The sequence below is a fragment of the Mus pahari genome, chromosome 9 (genome assembly GCF_900095145.1).
Source record: "Mus pahari chromosome 9, PAHARI_EIJ_v1.1, whole genome shotgun sequence".
Taxonomy (NCBI): Eukaryota; Metazoa; Chordata; class Mammalia; order Rodentia; family Muridae; genus Mus; species Mus pahari.
The window spans coordinates 84,015,330-84,036,143 of NC_034598.1; the positions used below are offsets into that span (position 1 = coordinate 84,015,330).

Here is a 20,814-nt window from a genome sequence, read left to right on the forward strand (position 1 = left end):
GCTATGAACTTTCCCATACAATCTCTCTCTCTCTCTCTCTCTCTCTCTCTCTCTCTCTCTCTCTCTCTCTCTCTCTCTCTCTCTCTTCCCCTCCAGGGATGGAACCCAGGGCCCTAAGCAGGCAGATGCTCCTACCATGGGGTCACACTGTCACCCTGACGGAGCATAGATGATCCAGTGTATTTGCTGCAGGATCATTCTGCCTGCCTCTGCTGCTGTGTCACCCCCACTATGCACAATGCAAGGAGAATTGTTCTCCCGAGAGCTGGACAGTGTAAGGCCAACATAGAAAATCATATTGTACAAGGACTTAATTACACATTAAGTATATTCATTATATTAATACATTAATTACCATGAGTAATGTGAAGGCAATTTTACTGTTGTACAGATGGGAGGAGCCCCACAGCCTCTGCCTGGTCCTCTTGTAGCACTTGCTCTGGGAGTCAGTACTGTGTGACCACTCTGAGGCCACTATGCTTGGATGCCAAGAGAGCCAGAGGGTGGTGCTGCCTGCTAAGGACTGAGGCTGGACCAGTCCAGCCACCTCACATTTCCCAGGCTAGCTCTTAGATGTAGTGCCATCCAGCATGAAGTACGTGGAGGAACCTCAAGGCCTACCCAGGCAGACCATAAACTGAGCATCTACAACCGTCCTAGCTGGCCCAAATAGAGACCCCAGATATGGTGGGCAAAGAGCAGAACCTCAGAATTATGGACTCAGAGCATCATAAGGATAATGAAGCAGATGCTGCTTTTGTACCCTTATCTTGTACAGTGCTTATTATGCAGTCTATAGCTGTCACCATAAACAGCAAAGGAAGGCTGGCTGAGCCCTCCCTGGCTCAGGCAGTGTGTGAAGCGGAACCCTCAGTCTCTGAGCCGTGGTGGACAGTGCTTGGCATGGGAGCCCAATCCTGGATTCACCCCACCCTATCAGTGGCTACCATGAAGTTGAGGTCTGGGGTCCAGCTCTGTCAAAGGTCATAGTCATTCCTTCCTATGTCTTGAACCTTTGAAGTCAGCATGGCCAGGCTCATCTTGTGTTATTGCCACCTGTGGGCATCACTGGAATTCTTTTAATTTGTATTAATTACTTCTGAACTATAAAAATTCTATGTAGTTATGACCTAGGCTCCTCCTGCATCTTTGTGGCTTATGAGAAGACAGTCACCTGGGACTAAGGACATAGCTCAATGGTAGAATGCTTGGCTAGCACTTTCAAGGCTGTAGGTTCTACCTCCAGGTAACCTGCCCACCATAAATCTCTAGGGAGACACGGCAAGTGGCTTTGAACGTTTTCTACATTACACAGTCCAGCGAAGGACAGCAGCGTGCGTGTACGTTGTGTGTTTGGTGTGGTCATGGGGGTAATTATTGGAAGGCGCTTATTCTGACCCTTAATTGTGTTTTTTGTTTGTTTGTTTGTTTGTTTTGTTTTTTTCGAGATAGCCCTGGCTGTCCTGAAACTCACTTTGTAGACCAGGCTGGCCACGAACTCAGAAATCCACCTGCCTCTGGCTCCCAAGTGCTGGGATTAAAGGCGTGCGCCACCATTGCCTGGCAACCCTCAGTTTTCTTATCATACGTAGCTAGCTATCTTAATGGATCATTCTGAGACTCATTAACAATATTGAGCCCAACGGCAATAAGGGCCAACATGTAGTATTTACTGTGTGCCACACGGCATGAAAAGTGCTTTATCATTTAGGATAAAGGCAGGGAGTCCCAATTCCGTGGGGGATAAAAATGGGGTACATATAAAGAAATCACACTTTCTTTTTCTCTTTCATAAGGGCACCCATATGTAGACAAGAAACTTAAGGGGCCATCATATCTCAAGTATGAAGTCTAACGGTACCCAGAATATGCAAATTTATTTCTCTTTTGCAAACCACTGGGGGTGTGGAGGTCACTGGGGGTGTGGAGGTCACTGGTATTCACTGTGGGTTCTTCCAGGCAGCTTAAGATCATAGGATGCTTACTGAGCTTGTGGTGGCCATGTCCCTGTTCCCTGGCCTGTGCCTATCTAACCTGTAGTATCCATAACGTGCTCATCCAATGACAGAGGGGCCAAAGGTCCCACCAAGCTTCTTTTCGGCAACAAAGAAGAATCACAGAGAAACAAAGAAATGTTTCTCTCTGCTGTCCTGCATCCTAGTCCTGAGGCTGATCTGGCACATCCTTCCTTTTGGTTGTAGAAAAACTATATCATAGACTGTAGGCAATCCCCCCCCCCTCCTACTTCCCCAGACAAAGTCCTGGTACGCAGGGAATGGAACATGTAAGAAAGTACTCTAGGAATTTTTCTACTTAGCTTGAAAATCTGTTACACTCAAGGGTTCGATGACATTGAATCTAGGAGTATTCATTACGATGTATAAAAATTTCATGAACATCTCATATAGCACACAGTGCCATGCAGTAGAATACTGGGTGGTCATTTAAGATGAAAACTGGGGATGGGGCATGGGGGAGAGATGGCTCAGCAGTTAAGAGCACGGGCTGCTCTTCCAGAGGTCCTGAGGTCAATTCTCAGAAACCATATGGTGGCTCACAACCATCTGTAACGTAATCTGATTACCCCCTTGTTTATGCATGTGTACATGCAGATAGAGCATGCATATACATAAACAAATAAATCTTTTTTTTTTTTTAAAAGATGAAAACTAAATCACTGAAAAGAACTGGTTAGAAGGCTATGTAACAGCTGGGTCTGCTGGTACACACCTGTAATCCCTGAGTACTCAGGAAACAGAGGCTTGAAGGTCCCAAGTTCTAGGACAGCCTGGGTTATATAGTGGGATCATGTCTTAAAGAGTATGTAGAAACATATGCATAGAAAACAGGTATATGTTGAAACATTAACACTAGCTATCATGGCTGTTAACGTGTGTAGAAAGCTTCTCTCTCTCTCTCTCTCTCCCTCCCTCCCTCCCTCCCTCCTCTCCATCTGCAAATGCCAAGGATCACACTTGCACTGCCTTGCAGCTGCTAGGCAGGTGTTCTATCCCTGAGCTCCACCCCCACGGTGGGTGACTTTTCTTAAAACTTCCTTTTGTGTTCTGAACTTCATTTAAGTGAAGATGAATAATTTTTCCAATTGTAACATTTTTCTATTTTGATGTTCAAACTCATCCTATTCATCCCTCATGCTTCCCCCTGGGGCTCTAGGCCTCCTCCTCCCCCTCCTTTGGCTGAGATCATTGGGAGTGGGTTCCCAGCACGATCCAGGACTTGCGTGCAGGTGTTCGGCTGGCTCAGCTCCATGTACCCAGCAGGCCGGCCATCTATTTGGTCATGAATCTTGCTTCGACGCTTTGGTTTTCGCATGGGATTTCAATTCTCACATCTGCTCGGCTGAATTAGAAAACACCCAGTGCTTACTGGACAGAAGCCTCCCAAGACTCTTCTCCAAGTACAAAAAGAAAGAGCCAAATTGTCTTTGGTCTAACGTCTGTCGAGCCCCACCGAGAAAGTGTCACTCTGTGGACTTTCACCTTGGACACTCTGTCTGTCCACGCTCATGGCCGTGCAGGGTTGGAGCATAGCACCAATTCTGATCACTGTGAGCTTGGGCTGTACTGCATTGTCTACGGCTCAATGAAGCATCCTCTACCCCCCTCCCATTATCATTATCATCTAAACCTACATCTACATCTATGTCTAAATCTTCTAAGCAACTGCCACAGGAGTGTGTAGTGTCCCAGAGACTAGGCTCTGGACTAGCAGGTCTCAACCTGTAGATTTTGGGGATCCCATATTAGATATCCTGCATATCAGATATTTATATTATGATTTATAACTTCAGCAAAATTAGAGTTATAAGGTAACAAAATAATTTTATGGTTGGGGGTCAGCACAACGTGAGGAGCTGTATCGAAGGGTTGCGGAATCAGGAAGGCTGGGAACCACTGCTCTGAACCGTCTATGGACTCTGTAACCCTCACAGTGTCTTACACAGGCTAAATTATCACCTCCTTTCCATCTGCGAGGAACTCAGGATCAGCAACATTGATAAGCTTGGACAAGTTTACACAGCTCTGCCGAGGGGCAACATCATATTCAAGTTAGGAATGATTTCACATTTATTGCCCCCCTAAGATACCATATTGGGGAGCATCACTGTATAGAATGGGTGCACTATGCCACTTCCTGGGGACCAGGGGAAGGACATCCTTTCTGCCTCACTGAGGATTTGCTTTCTGTGGGGACGGTGTATGCAGTCCTTTCAGAGGAATCCTGCCATTCACCTTGACCTCCACAAGTTCAGAGGTCTATTTGTTACTTGATCTTGATAACCACGCAGAGCTCTGTGCTGTCAACAGGCACCAGAACTTTGAGCTTATAGGACTCTGGTCTGGACTTTAGTCTGTATTTTCCCTAGCTCACATTTGTGTCCCCATATATTCAGGCCTATTGTATTTATTAAGGGTAGCACCCTGAATCTTTTTTTTTTTTTAAAGATTTATTTATTTATTATATGTAAGTACACTGTAGCTGTCTTCAGACACTCCAGAAGAGGGAGTCGGATCTCATTACGGATGGTTGTGAGCCATCATGTGGGTTGCTGGGATTTGAACTCAGGACCTTCGGAAGAGTAGTCGGGTGCTCTTACCCGCTGAGCCATCTCACCAGCCCAGCACCCTGAATCTTGTATAGAACGCAGCAAGGCAGTGGGACCATATGATCACTTCGACATTTATCAAAGGGGTTTTACTTTGCTTAACCCATTCCTGATAACACGATGATAAGAATGTGTTGGATACGGCATCCACACCATTAGGTAAGTGTGAACAAGAAGGGAAGTGAGCTGAGGTGGGAAGGGTCCCTAGGCATGTAGGGGAGCCATGCTTTAGGAGAAGAGGATTCCGACCTGCCAGGCTACACTTCCCATTAGGATTAGAAAGCCAGCGGCCTCGTTGCTGTGACTGGGATCATGAAAAATGTGTTGGTTCCATAGCACTGGAAGCTACAGCCCTAGACCTGGCTATTCCTTAACTGGTGTTTAGATCTGACATTCAAAGATAAGGACTGTGCCTTCACCTGGGAGGCAGGAGCAAAGAATCGTTACCAATTATTAAATTGTTACTACTTAATTATTATACATCATTATTAATTACCGTCCTGATTAGCCTCAGGTCAGCTGTCAGTGTGCTCCCATGGTGGACCATGAGCAAAGCCCTTAGATTTCCTGCATCTGCTACACACAGCAGGGATGACACATCTTTATCATGCTCACCAGTGTCCCTCAAGAGACAGACTGAGAAGAGGGCGTGAGGGCCCAGTGGTTTACAGCTCTTTTTTTTTTTTTTTTTTTTCTCTTTGAGACAGGGTTTCTCTGTATAGCCCTGGCTGTCCTGGAACTCACTCTGTAGGCCAGGCTGGCCTTGAACTCAGAAATCCACCTGCCTCTGGTTAACAGCTCTTGTGGTTGCAAAGGACTCAGGTTCGATTCCATAGCACCCATGTGGAGGCTCACTACTTCCTTAGGCACAAGGCATGTATGCGGTGCACAGACTTACACGTGGGCAAAACAGTCATAGAGACAAAATAATGAAAATAAATCTAGAAGAAGAGGAAGAAGAAGGAGAAGGAGGAAGAGAAGGAGGAAGGAGGAGGAAGAGGAGGAGGGAGAGGAGGAAGAGGAAGAGGAGGGAGAGGAGGAGGGAGAGAAGGAGGAGAGGGAGGGGGAGGAGGAGGAGGAGGAGGAGGAGGAGAGGTGGTTTTTTGGTTTTCTTCCATCCTAGGATCTCTAGGATTATCTGGGGAGAAGCTGATGTCAGTCCTCCACCCAGTCAGTTAGCAATACAATCAATCAATAAAAGATGAGAGGTCCCAGAGGGACATGCACAGTTGAAGTCACACTAAACAGGAACACATTATTCAAAGGCCAGATGGAGGACAGCAAGGACTCTCCAGTTAGTGCTTCAAGAGGCAATGACCAAGGGTTGCTGTCATCTTAGAAAATATCATTATTTCAGCTGGAGGTTCAAGTCTTCAATCCTACATCATCAAACAGGCTGAGGCAGGAGGATTGCAACTTTAAGGCCTGCCTGGGCTACAGAGTGAGTTCAAGGCCAGTGTAGGCAACCAGTGAGGCCTCAATTTTAGGTAATAAATAAAAGAGTGCTGGGGTGCAGCTCAGTAATGGAGCCCTTGCCTAATATGCTCAAGTCCCTAACATCAATTCCTGATACTGTGAAAACCTTTTTGTTTTGTCATGGTTTGAATATGCTTGGCTGATGGAGTGGCACTATTAGGAGTGGCCTTGCTGGAGTAGGTGTGTCACTGTGGGCATAGGCTTTAAGACCCTCATCCTAGCTGCCTGGAAGTCAGTCTTTCACTAGCAGCCTACAGATGAAGATGTAGAACTCTCAGTTCTGCCTGCACCATGCCTGCCTGGAGGCTGCCCTGCTCCCACCTTGATGTTAATGGGACTGAACCTCTGGAGCTGTAAGCCAGCCCCAATGAAATGTTGTCCTTATTAGAGTTGCCTTGGTCATGGTGTCTGTTCAAAGCAGTAAAACCCTAACCAAGATGCATTTCAATAATCACCTCCTCAAAACTATTCCCAACGGCCAGTCTGCACCCCTTTCTTGTCTGCCATTTGTACTTGGTGAATTACTGGTCCTCTTTGGAGACACCTTCCAGGCACGAGCTCCTCAAGGCTCTCTCTGAGTCTCCTTCCCTGTCCCCCCAGGCTAAGTCAAGGTCTCTTTCTTGTAGTCCGCACCCCTTGGGCATAACTTTGTTCTTGTATGGCATTTGCCAGGATTTTCCCTGTGTAGCTCTGATTCCCTAGTTGACTGGGAGCCTTGAGGGGTGCTTGTCCCCTTCAACTTTGCAAGTCTAGGGGCTTAGTATATGGTTTGTTCCCAACAGGTGTTGGATTAAATGTAGAAGGAAGCTGCGGTAGGTCCCTAGGTTAAGGACCCTGTACCTTAGGATCAAGATGGGTCACCCTGTTGTCTTATCTCTTTTCCTCACAGAAAGGCCTGAGGGGGAAATGCTGAGCCAATGCCAACAACACAACGGCCTCCAGACGGAGGGAAGGGTCTCCTGCCTGGGTTGTCAGTATGGCCTCCACACAGAGGCCATGTTTCTCTCTGTCTCCATTTTGTTTGAATTCTTGTGTTCTAAAAGCTGGGATAAGCTTCCTCTACAACTTGCTTCACCCACGTCCAGAGGCAAAAATAACTGAGAATATTCTGGGTGTATCCACAGGTTCTATTGACATCTCTTTAGCTTTACCTACAGCTGATGTTCCCAAGGACCTCCTAGGAACCACCTGAACAGTTTATAGAAATACACACTGCCTAATCATGATCTTCAGCATTTGGAAACAGGAGGACCTCCTCTGCCAAGATGCTTATCGGGACCAGAACTGACATACTGGCTGGCCGACATGCAGATTCCTCCTTTGCAGCTAACTTATGCGGAAAGAGGAGGGAGGTAACTTTTCCTAATTATAATAGGAGAGCATGTAGACAAAGTCGGAGATACAGAGAACGCAGAACAAAACTAAGTTCACCTGTAAAATTCCACTGCTGGGATATAGCTACTGCTATATTTTGTTGTGTTTTCTTCTTGTATTTGTATACACATTCATATACTTTATAAACTATATGGATGTTTACATAAGTGAATTTAGATATCAAGTTTGGATAATATTTTATGTGCATTTTCATAACTTGCTTTTCATGCTATATCATGAACAGCTTTTACACGCCATTATACATTCTTTAAAGTCAATACTTTGAAAGGTGGCCGATCAGCCCACTGCATCTACTAAGGTTTACTGTCAGAAGGCTTGCATGCTTGCCAAGTCATGACTTGCTTCCTGGTAAAAGACCAGGTTTTCCATGGAGACCTCACATGGAGACCTCCTGGATTCACCTTCTAAGGTTTCTGGCCAAGTATGGCCTCTCGCACTCACCCTGTGGGGACAGGACCGCTAGGAGAATGAAAGACCCCTGAGGGACATGACAAGAAAATGGGAGAGAGACTTTCTAGGTTTCATCATCATCTTCTTCAACAGCTAATGTGTGCAGTGGAAGCTGCAGCAAATTCTTTACTGGCTCATGAAACCTTGGAAATGGGACTCTCACTAAATTCAAGACAAACTGAAGAGGCTTGCTGTTGAAAACCTTTCTCAAATGGATGTGCCCATTTCCTTAACTGAGTAAACTTGGAACCGCAATCCATCCGTATTTGGACTGAACTGAGGACGTGCAAGTGTCTTATGTAAAATGGGGTGGTATGTGTACATCACCTGGGAACACCCTCCTATATGCTCTGTGCCACCTCTAGATGACTTGAAATACTGAGCAAATGTCTATTCTACCCAAATCCCTGACTGCACGACACTGGCTAGGGGTAATGACAAGAATAATAAGCTGGTACATGTTGAGCACAGAGTCCGTCCTTTTCAGAGCATTTTTGACTTGTGGCTGGTTAAACCCATGGATAGAGAGCTGGAGGAACGGCAGGCTGCTTATTGCCGATGCCTGCCTAATGCCTCAGGCTCATCCTTCTGGAGTGAATTAATGAGTTGTCTTGCCTCCAAAACTTTACCACATGTTCTCACAAAGTAAACATTCAGCTTCCAGCCAAGTACCCTTCCTCTGGGAGACCCCATCCTGCTGGGCACTGGGACAACCTTAGGATGACAGGGATATACTTTTAGTGTCATTATTTGTTTATAACCCAGCTAGATCTGCAGTGCTTAGAGAGCAGGGACCTGTATGTGGCTCACGGCAGGCACACAATAAATATAGGTGCGCATTTGTACGAAATTTTACTTTTTCTCTCCTATGTGGAATAAAGGGACACTAAAGTATGTTGAAAACCAAAACCTGAGACATAAATCCTAACTGAGGGAGCGATGGCAAGAATATCATATCACAGCTGTCCCTTCTGTTCTCCACATCCTTAGCAGCTATGACTTAATGAAAACAGGCATTGTAAAGTAGGTATGTGGTGCCTCATTGAATCCTGACATTAGTCTCAGGACATGGGCACTGCTACTATCTCTGTTATAAGCAAGGAAAACAAGGATCAGTGGTATTCTGGCTCAAATTATGAAGCTAGGGACTAACCTTGGACTCAAAACTATGCTGACTGCAAAGACCACACCCCTAAATGTGATCTAGGTTGAATTCAAAGACCATACCCCTAACCTTAGTTATTTTGGAAGGGTGCATAAATACAATTAGCTATTAGTGATGCTGGATGGGCAGGAAAGACTGCATCTTGATGTCTTGGAATCGCATGGACTCTTTTCCTGTGTCTACTTCCCAAACGCTACACGATGGGGAGCATTTACACAGCACTGACGCTGTATGATGATATAAAGGGTGCATGATACTATATATGTAAATAGCATATATAAGTACTATTTTGTTTTATGAGTGTCAGTGGCTTTGTGAACCCACATAGGCTTTAGAACGAGCCTTTCTTAGGTATGGACGGATGACGGCACAGATATAAGCGCCGCGAAGCAATCTGTGAAAAAAAAAATTCAAAATGCCTATTTTCTAACTGTCCCAATGTGAGATTAATTTAATATACCACCCATTACAAAAAGGACAGGAGAAAATAATATTAATCTCTGGGTATCCACCCACCTTTGGCTCATGGCTTGGTTGATTTTCAGGGATATATAAAGGAACCACAGCAGTGCTAATCCAGCTGTGGGGGTTTGTTTTGTTTGTTTTTGTTTTATGGGAAGCATCGGCATGACAGGACCACAGAGCTCGTAATGCTACTTAAAAAAAATTCAATCAAGGACATTTGCTACGTGTCTCAGCTTTTGGCTCAGTGTTAACTGGCCGGATAGAACAGGGTCTCCTCTAAATGAAGGTGGCGACTCCACCCTGTCTGTAAGAGGAGCCCGAGGAGCCATTACACTGTCATCTTAGCAGCTGTCTGCATGTTCATGTCTTCGTCTATTGCCATTTATTTTCACAGCGTCAGAGTCAAGTAGGCTCGAGCTGCTTTCCGCTAGAGAAAGTGAGAAACAGAACAAGAAGAGTGCCTCCACCCGTAAATAATATTAGTTCTGTTGTCAGTGGTCAACTCACAAAGGATCAGGGTTTCTTTGTAGATTTCTCACTTTGTAGTGGCCGTGGAAGCTTCCCGCAGCCCCTTCCACAGGATTCCTGATTCCACTGAGACCATCTCACACTCTAGGAAAGTGCTTAGGAAGTATAGTTTCATTACATGACTGGGAAAATCAGGAAGTGAATTCATCACCCTCTAGGTCATGTGCTGACACAGGCCCTACTCATCTGTGGTGAGAGAGGAGGGTATGCCCAGTGTTTAGCCTTACAACACAACCTTCTTTTCTACACATCCCTGGTGCACCTGATTCCCAGTCAGTCTGGCTGACTGCAGTGTGCTAGCTCCCCTTGGCATCTAATGATAGTGGAGTCATATTACACGCCGCTACACAGTTGGCTGACCTGTTTTCTGAATACTATTATTTATGTTCCTTTTGGTTTAGATCCTTTCAGGGTTCACAACTGGCCACAAAAATCTCAGGAAAGAGGGAGCTCTGTCTCCCACATGGGCTGATTTCCAGCACCAGGGCCTCAACATTCCCTACATGTTCCCTAGCCAATCTCAGCCCTACCACATTTTGAACATAGAAGAGCACAGAACTGCAGACTTACAAGAAAGTGAAGAATAAGCATAAATAAATATACCAGAGCATGCAAACATGTTTTTTTTTTTATATAGGGAACTAAGAATTAGCAAGGATCTGTCTAGGGCAGTGGTTCTCAACCTTCTTAATGCTTTGACCCTTTAATACAGTTCATCATGCTGTGGTGACTCCCAACCATAAAATTATTTTTATTGCTACTGCATAACTGTAATCTTGTTATTGCTGTAAGTTATAATGTAAATATCTGATATGCAGGATATATAATATTTGATCCCTGTGAAAGGGTTGTTAGACCCCACAAGGGGTCAAAATTCTCAGGCTGAGAACCTGTTCATCTAGCAGAAAAGGTAAAGCTTTTTAATGTACTCCCCCTCCCCCTCCATCTCCCCCTCCCCCCCAGGTTGAATATATAGCTCAGTGGTAGAGTGTCTACTTAGCATGCACAAGGATCTGAGTTCAATGCCTGGTCTGGCAAAAAGGAAGTATTTTAACATTTAAAACTACTGAATGAGTCCTTCTCAGATTCTTAAAGCACATCTGATACACTCCTAGGGCATGAATGTATCAACATATTTCCAATCTAATCTACCCATACCAACTCACTACTGAGTGACCCAGAGATGGCGAGTCTCCACATTCCCGTGGTTGTATGTACTGCCTATGCCCCGGAGCCTTCTCAGGAAGATGACCACCGCTTGTGTGTGTGTGTGTGTGTGTGTGGGTGTGGGTGGTTCATGGCCACAATCTCAGAATACCCTATCACTCATGGAGGTTATGAGATAAGGAGTAGAGCTAAGTATATTTATAAGTCTCAGACCTCTTCTTCTCTTTCCTAGCATAACCCTTTCCTAGCTCCTCCTTCCATGGGAAACCCGATCTAGAGAATGAGATGTGCTCTAGGTCTAGTCAAGTTAGTGAGACGACCAGAAATCAGATTCCACAATACTGTGGACATAGACTCGAAAACACAGGGTGGGCTTGGTGCTGCTGACCCACGAGAGCAAACTAACTTAAATGGCCGTCTACGGTGATTAACGGTGATTAACCTTTGCTGACAACGCAACTGACTTTAGAACCATGGAAGGAGACACATCTCGGTTGAGTCTATGAGAGCGCTTCTGGATAGCTTTAACTGAGGAGGGAACACTTACCTGAACATGGATCATACCATTCCATGGACTGGGGGCTCAGACAATATAAAAGGGAGGGGGGGATGTCAGCTAAGAACAGCACCCACCGCTCTGTGATTCCTGATGGCAGATACTGTGAGACCAGCATCTTTTGATGCCACCTTTTCTCTGCCACAACACACTGTGAGTGGGGGTGAACCCTTCATTTCCTAAGCTGTTTTTTTTTTTTTTTTAAAGCAACTGATCTATAAGCCCCATTGGTTCTCCTCTATTCTTTTTATTTTCACCTCCATGTCATTGGAAAGTGAAAATGTTAAAGGATGAATTTAGTGTTGATATGGATAACAGAAAGAGGCTGGGCAATCGCCCAACATAACACTCTCCAAATCACATACATGCCACTGAGGTGAAGTGCTCTCCAGAAGTGGCCTCCAGGACCAGGTAAGCCTGGGAAACGGCTCGCCCCACTCCTTCCTCCAACCTGCATGCATCCCGTGCACCACAGTGTCCCCTAGGACACAAACTGTGTGCAATTTAGTCTAGTTTTCATAGGAAGGCTGTGTGCTCCCCTCTCAGGCCACAGCATTTCTATGGGAAACATTCCAGTTCCTACACATCACTGAGGTCGTCTTGAAGGCACATAAAACCAGATGGTATGTCATAACTCTAGGTCAAAGTGTGCTGCCCTTCAAAGGTCTGCAAGGTCAAAGAGCTGTAGCCTTAAACTGGAAAACAAACCACCCATTGGGACCACCTAGAATGTTATATATGCACTTGCAGTGTTACAGAGAATTTGTTACTTTCTTTTGTCATCTGGGGTAACCCAGGGGACTGCCTCAAGTGAATTGTAAGGCCTCAAGATCCGAACTGAAACATGGAATTGCCCTACATAAAGATACAAAGAAACCTTTTCTTCCAGGCAAGCAAAGCTGTTGTGTCTCAGAATTGCTCAAGGGTCCAGGTGAAGACTGATGGCCATGGTTACTATTTTCCAAGTTAGAGGGGATTAAAAAGCCCGATTTGTGTAAAACGAAAATCCTTTGGAGCAGATCCAAGAACGCCCAGATTCTGGGTGTCTAAGTTAAGTCAAACATCTGGATGAAAGAGAAAAAAACTCTGTAGCACTTGGGCCACATGTCCTCCAAATTTATCAAGACACACTGATCATAAAACTAAACAGTGATTATCCCCCGACTCCCACCTGTCCTGTTTCAGCTCCTCACTGTGGGGGCATCATGGGGTCAAATGTCCACAGGTGCTGGTTCTAGTATGGCCTTTGGTAGTCTTGTGAAAGGAAATCATATAGAATCTTAATAAGGCAATTCTTTTTTTGAAAGTGATGCATCTCTTAGGGGAAAGGGTGGAGAAGCCTCGGACAGTAACATGAGGTGATGAAAGTAGCTGAGGGGCCCTGAGGTCCGGGGGGGCTAGGATGCTCTGTCCAGTGTTTTCTACTTCAGTTTTTAATTTGAGTCGATTTTTCTAGCAGCAGAGGGGAAATACTATATGATGAATACTCTCTGGAAGGCCCATCTCATTTAGCAGAAAAAGCTGTTGGCTGATGTCAGTCAGCAGGGAGGAAGTCGGCAAGGAGCCAGCCAACGCCAAACTCCCTTATTTGTGAGGGGTTCTACACATACTCTTGCAATCCTGATGAAAAACCATGGGACATAAATCCCCATCTCCATTTTATTCATCAGGAAACTGGGACTCCAAAAAGTCTAAGATTGGGGAACAGGGAGGTAGCTGGGCTGGGGGTATGAACCAGAATTTGCCTGTTCTTAGAGAAAAGTGTGTCATGAAAACCAAACTCCTTGCAGAATGAAATCTGACTTTTTAAAAGAAGCAACCAAGTTGCCCAAGAATAGCAGGTAACATATACATTCTCGGCATCAGCAATGCAACATTGCATGTCCTGCAAATCCCAAACGGAATGACTTTAATCAGCGCTTTAAGTCTGTGCAAACAATTGAATTTAGAGATGCTTAAGGCAGCCTCGGGGAGTTTTGCTTTGCAGTCCTGACCACACTCTCCTTGCCTCTCCTGAATCAGAGTAGGTATTTTAAAAGCCCACATGCATCCTTTCCAGTTTTCAATCATCAGGACCTACAGGACTGAGTGACACACAGCAAGATCTAAAGGTTATTAAACGTAAGCCTGGCTGACACTTGCATAGTACAAATTTGCAACATGGCTGGACTTGGTCTGTGTAATTTGTTAGAGCTGGAAGACATGCCTTCTTGTACCCACCACACTGAAGCATCCTGGATTTCCCAAAATGTGTTACACTGATTTTTGTTTAATTTCCAAATCTGTTTATTTAAGAAAAAAAAATCCAGTGAGCAGGGAAGAAAAATTAAATAAAGTGGCATTTCAAATTCTTCTGATTGTAAATTATTTGGGGGCTCACAGTCACATCTGTTGTATCTGCTTAAATTGTGGAACAGCCAGGATTCTACCTCAGAGCTATAGTTGGGCAACTTGTGCTGTCTTGAGGGTAGGCCTATCTTGAGGGAGCATGTAGTGTTAAATTTTTGTTTTAATTTAATTTTGTTGTTCATTTTTGAAGGCTGTAGTAACCCACTTTTCAAGCTTACTGACAAATACAGCTATGTCATGCCTCAAGGAAGTTGTTTTAAGGCTTACTCTGACGTGAACACGCAGGTCAAACTTTGGGGCTCCCATTTCGTATTTGTACAGTATCTAACTACTAGTCAATAAAGAAAACCGAATATTATAGAAGCAAATGTATTTATCACATCTTGCTTCTAACACTTAGAAATGGCCACAGGAGAAACATGCAGAGATGATGAAGGGGCAGGAGGCTGGAAGATCTTACTGTATTTTTGGCACCAGAAGAGGGAAGGGATTTCTCAGACTGGAAAAGGGGAAGCAGAGGGTTGAATATCAACAGCTGAGAAATCAGGAAAGTATAGGTAGAGTATAGGTTGAAGGGGAGACTGACCATATGGGAAACTCAAGCAAACTAAGTCTGCCAAAAATATTTCTTTATGGCTTTATGGGTTGGATTGTGATGACCTTGAAAATCCCATTTGGAGATCAAATCTCTAGTACCTCAGGGAGTGATGGGATTGGAAGGCAGAGCTTTGCAGGAGACTGAGTGAACACAGGTTGTTAGTGTGGGCTCTAGTCCAGGTTGACTGAAAAGAGCGTCTGGACACAGATATCTCTGTGTGCAAGGAAGACCACAGAAGCGACCTATTGAGAAGGTGGCCGATTACATGCTGGAGGGAGAGCGGACTCAGAAGAAACCAGGATGACTCTAACTTTGGTCATGTATTTATGGCCTCCAAAAACATGGGGAGTAAATTCTGTTGGTTAAACTATGTAGACTGCAGTGTTTCATCATGGCAGACTGAGCAAACTGACCTATCTATCTATCTATCTATCCATCCATCCATCCATCCATCCATCCATCCAAAAAGGATGGGAACTCACCACATCAAAGGCAGTAAACACGTGACAGTAGTGGTGGTTGGACTTCAAATCTTTTGTGATATAAGCAAATGTTGAGAGGTCTTCTGGGTCCTGGGCAGCACAGGAGATATTACGAATTTCATGTTCGGCGATTATATTCTACAAGAAATGACACAATGATCACTGCTTCTCATTGAGAACCAGCACATTTTAGAACCAGCACATTTTAGAACCAGGTCAGGTAATCTGGGAACCAGTTGCTTTTCTTTTCTCTAGAAGGTTCTAGTCCATAGTGATTCAAAGAGCTGTCCATGGGTAAATGCACACCAGGTCTGGAAGGAATATTTTCATTTAATATTAATTAATAATAATAATTAATAATAACAACAACCACCTAAAATAGTCATACCCTGGATCAGTGGCTCTTGCCAGGTGCCGTGCATGGAAGCAGTCTAGCTGACAGTAATTACTAAGCATTTTCCCATTTCCGGATTCCCACGTCCAGCTGTAGATGCACAGTCTTGCCTGTTGCTAATCCTGTCTGGGAGCGATCGCTCGTCATGTGTGAGGGGAGCTGAGACCAAAGGCAACTGTCCAGATCCTTCGGGGTTGTGTTTGTCATGGGGCCTTTGGCTGTGTTAGAGAAGTGCTTCCACGGTAAGGGCAGGGTTTGGAACGAAACAGGAGGGGAAGCCCCAGTGCTATCCTCTCTCCTGGAGGGTCTCAGGTGACTGAAGGTCAGGCCAGCACTACAGCGGGACATTCAGCTTTGGGTGCCTTGCTGGATGCAAGGACCTATGGATAGGATTATCTCTATCCCCACTAGACCCACAACAGAATAATGGTGTGTGTACATGGGCGCGCGCTCGTGTGCGGGCACCTCACCCAGGGAAGGTGTGAAGGGGGGTCTGAGGTCTGGGGTTCTTTAGAGAGCTGACAGTCTTTTGAGCTCACTGTACTGCTCGGAGCTGCACTTCTTGCGCCTTCTCCCTCCTAGCCTCTGAAAATAACCAGTGGGAGGAACAGTTTCGTGCCATCATCCTGCAGCTTAACCAGAGAGCATCATCTTTGCTGCAGAGCATGCTGGAAATCTCCTTTGATACACAGATGTATTTAAAAAGCCCTGTAATAATACAACCTTTTTTTTTTTTTTTTTTTTTTTAAATCTTATAATTTCTCACATGTCTTTTGCAGTTGTCATAGATATAAACCTCCCAATGCTTCAGTTACCCTAATTACTTTTTAATTGAGTATCTTAAAGAACCCGTTGGCAATACAGTGTTCCGAGTCTACTCGTCAATGCTTAAAAACACTTACAAAATGTCCTTCCCTGCCAGCACCCTTGGTGAGTACTTCATGTCCCCCACTCTACCAAGCTCTGTGGTTGGAAAGCAATTACAGAATTAGCACATAAAAGACAATTAAATGAAGACATTCTTCACTGTGGCCTTGAATGCCGACACCGTGTGCAGCTGCTCTGTCAAAAATAACTCAAATTGAAATTGGAAACCATAAACAAGTAACATTCTACCACCAGATAGCTTCAATATACTAAGTCACGGTCCTCTTCCTACATTCAGGTCGCATTTCTTTAAACGGAACACTAAATTAGGTACCCGTGAGTTTTTAGAAGGAATTTTATGGTCTGTGTAGCCTTTGCAGGTGCAGGGAGTCTTGGCCATCATTGGATTGTGGTTGTTGAACTCCAGAAATCTGGGCTGAGTGGCCTCACCTGTCAATCTAGTTAGTGATGGAATCTACTAGCTTCACTTGGGATAGGCATTTCTGGGCATGCTTGTGGGGGGGGGGGGTCTTGATTTCCGTGCATTCAAGTGGGAAGACTTGCCCACTGTGGGCAGCACCAATCCATAGGCCCATTCCGAGACTGAATGAAAGGGAGAGATGGAGTTGAGCATAACACATGTTGCTCTCTGCTTCCTTAGTGTATGCAATGTGACCAGCTGCCTCAAGGGATCGTCCCTGTGACCTTCCTGCAATGGTTGATGGCAACCTGAACCTGAGCGGAGATAAACCCTCTCTCTATCTTGCTTCTCTCTTGCATTTTGTCAGAACACAGTGACAAGTAGCTAGAACACCTACCCAGGAGCTACAACCAGCAAGGAAGTACTGGCTCTATCCTGAAGCTGCCACTTGCAGTCTTGAAGACCTCTGCCGGCAGAAGGGAAATGCTATAAGCACCCTTCAATGCTGCATTCAGTCTCTTAGCTCTTGACAATTCGTTTCCACAGTTCCACAGTGTTGTGGTTCTGTGCAAGACTACAAAGCAGGGAGGTTGGCTCTCTGGTGTTCTCCCCTCCTCTGTCCTCTGAACCATCCTAGGATTTTTCTGGAGGTCTGTTCCTTCTTGTCCCCAAGAGGCCAGGTCTAGCATGGAGAATGGAGCCCAGAGTGTGCCTCACATTCTTGGCTAATGCTGTGTCACTGCAGTCCGTCCCAGGCTCAGGGTTGGCTTTCCTGCTTCTTTGAGGTATCTGTGATGCTTGTATCATACAAACATCATCTTTCCTCACTGCTGAAAATGTCTCAGCTAGGAGGAAAGTAAGGCTATTAAGATAGTCTATAGGCAGGCAGGAATATACTCACAGACCTTTGTGATAATATCCTTGGTAGACCACGGTGAGGATTGGGATGTCCCAGTGGAGATACTGCCTCCCTCACCCACTTCTGAGAATGGAGAGACCAGTTCTCTCTCTGTGACATGGATCCAAGGACTCTACAGCTGCTCTATGACTGTATGGAGGCTGGATGGTCAACTCACTCTTTGGAGAAGACTCAAAGAAGGGAACATTCTTCTCTCTTTAGTCACACATCAATTTCTGGCTCCTCAATAAATTAAAAGTTATTCTGAGTGACGTTACCATGAGATCCATGTAAGATCAGGCTCTGTTAGCTTTCATGTCTAAGAATGTTTGTTCTAAGGAAGCCAGAGCTTGCCAAAGGCTCATGAGAAGGGCTGAGGAGGGCCTCATCTACTCTTATTTAAGTAGGGTTTGACAACTTTAAGCCTTTCAATTTCTGCCTGACCACCACCTCTCATCATGTAGGAAAAAAAAAAAAAAGGTACAGATGTCTCTGGCCTGGTGGGTATGGACCTAAATTTTTTGGTCCAGCTACTTACTGTGTCAATTCGAAGAAAGGCGTGAGATTCCAAAGGGATGCAGCCTAGGAATGTGGCCCTCCCTACCCCCTTCATCTTTACCCTACCAACAGATAGCTTCTCCTGACCACTTCCTTAGGCTAGACTCTTTTGCATCAAGGGACAGAAAGAAATGTTTCCCCTAGGGAAGGACCAGGATGTAGGCAGTGCTCTGAGAGAACAGGAGATGCCCATGAACAGGTGTCCCCTGCTAAAGACCACACTGCACACCCACTGATCCCACGGGACTCCCAGCTGCTTCCGAGAAGTGTGTGCTTTGAAAAAGAATGAGCCCTTATTGCCAAGTTTGAAATTGGCATTCAAAGAAAAAACAAAATCACAAACTAAAGTGAAAAAAGACTCTACTCCGATATTCTTTCTAGTGCAATGGTAGGGAAGGCTGAGGAGAAAAAGCTGGGGAGGATAAATGTGATCCAGAACTATGTCATTCTGGATGTCTGAACCCGGTCACCTCTTGGAAGACCCTGCTAATTTCAAGAAAGGTCAATAAACCAACAGCTGGAGTCCTTGTGGCCAGGTCCCTGCAGGGGGTGACTCTGGGCTGCTGATCTATGGAAGCAGATGTAATTTCTCTAAAACATTTTAGGACTAAATCTATTCCAAGGTTCATTTCAAATGCAAGATCTCTCTCTTGCTTCTTCCTTCTTAAGTCAGGCTTAGTGATTAGTTTCCTAAGTTGCTAGGCAATGCATCTATGTGTTTATAACTAGTCATCTGGCCTTTCCCCATGAACTCAGAGCTACTTCTTTATTGACTAGAAAAGACATGCTTCATTGCAGGGCTCTTCTTTTGCATTCCCTAATAGGAGCTAATGGGAAAGGAAGGGTAGTTAACATATAATTAATCACCCATTGTTCCTTAAACTAATTGGTTGAAGGTAGCTGTGGAGTAGTAGAAGAAGTATTAAGTTAGGCAGCAGAAAAATTCATGACAAACAGGCCATGTCTTTGGGCAGACATTGGTCAAAGGACAGGGACCTTAGGGTGTCTATGTGGATTGGACAACCCTGTCCATCACACCAGTGGAAGGCACAGAAACACACAGTGAAGAATCAAGTACATTGGAAGCACACTAAGGTGTGTGTGTCTTAGCCCAGGCTCCATGGCTACTAGCACCTAAATGATGAAGTCCTCACATATACTTCAGACAAGTCCTTCAGAACAATGTGGCCTACCAAGACCACATATCCCAGTGGGGGACAATCCAAGGTATCTAGAAAGCAGCAAGTGAGTTTACCTTTTCTCCCTTCTGGCACATTCTCCAAGCCTTCTGAGGCTGGCCCTCAGTCTCCCTCATGCTCCTCAGATCTCCGTGGTTTTGTTTTTGTCTTTTTCTGTCTCCTCGACCAATCTCTACTTCAGTTTTTCACACAGCAACTGTTAGACTATCCCCTCAAGACACCCAGTCTCCTCCAACATTGTCATGCTGAGGACTAGCAGTGTTACACAGCCAGGTGAAGTAAATGTCCTTCAGCTCTTTAGTGAGCCAGGTATGTGTTGTGATAGTTGCAGACACTTTGTTACCACTGCCACCAGACATACTGTGCTTTTTCCTCCTGAACCTGAAAGTTGGTTACAGGCTACAATGCAAGGGCTTGAAAGATATCCGAGATGTCTTTTATTCAGGGTCTTTATTTACACAAAATTATCTTTTGCACATAGTTTTCTGTGCTGATGCTTTCAAGGAGTTTGGCAGGGAGTCTACACAGTCACTGGTGACTGAGTCAGAAGTTTCTCAAGAGGTTCAGTGAAGAGGTATCGAGTTTATAGCCCTTTATGTGTCTGTCTGCAAATGGGAAGCAGACCCAGCTAAGCATCCCTCACTGTCCTGATGGTGGGGGTCTGGTCAGAGAAGATGTAATAAATGCAGACTCAGGAGGGTTATGTCACCACTGAATGACAGACATGACCCTTTAGCAAAGGGCTCATGTTCAGAAATGGTCAGAGAATCCAACTCAGCTCAGGGAGTGCCAAATTCAACACTGCTCAGCAAGTTTTTCAGATTCAACAGGGGGAGGCAGTTGTTTTAGACTTTTAGGATGAGGGGTGTGTGTGTGTGTGTGTGTGTGTGTGTGTGTTGGGGGAAGTCCAAGTGCCAAAGCCTTCTGTGGTGGTTTGAATATGCTCGGCCTAGGGAGTAGCACTACTAGGAGGTGTGGCCTTGTTGAAGGAAACGTGTCACTGTGGGGGTGGGCTTTGAGACCCTCTTCCCAACCACTTGGGAGCCAATCTTCTCCTGTCTGCCTCTGAATCACGATATTGAACTTTCAGCTTCTCTAGCGCCATGTCTGCCTGGATGCTGCCATGCTCCTGCCTTGACAATAATGGATTGAATCTCTGAACCTGTAAGCCAGCCCTGATTAAATGTTGCCCTTATGAGAGTTGCTTTAGTCATGGTGT

The 20,814-nt window shown here is 45.1% G+C and overlaps 1 protein-coding gene across 12 annotated transcripts in view; it reads right to left on the reverse strand.

Moving 5' to 3' along the window:
• The window catches only part of Anks1b (ankyrin repeat and sterile alpha motif domain containing 1B), a 1,029,892-nt gene that overhangs the window by 10,176 nt on the left and 998,902 nt on the right, over positions 1-20,814 (reverse strand). For all 12 annotated transcript variants that reach the window (XM_021205751.2, XM_029542211.1, XM_029542206.1 and 9 more), the window contains one exon: positions 15,259-15,396. In XM_021205751.2, the coding sequence (XP_021061410.1) occupies positions 15,259-15,396 (138 nt within the window). The remainder of the gene's footprint in view (positions 1-15,258; positions 15,397-20,814) is intronic.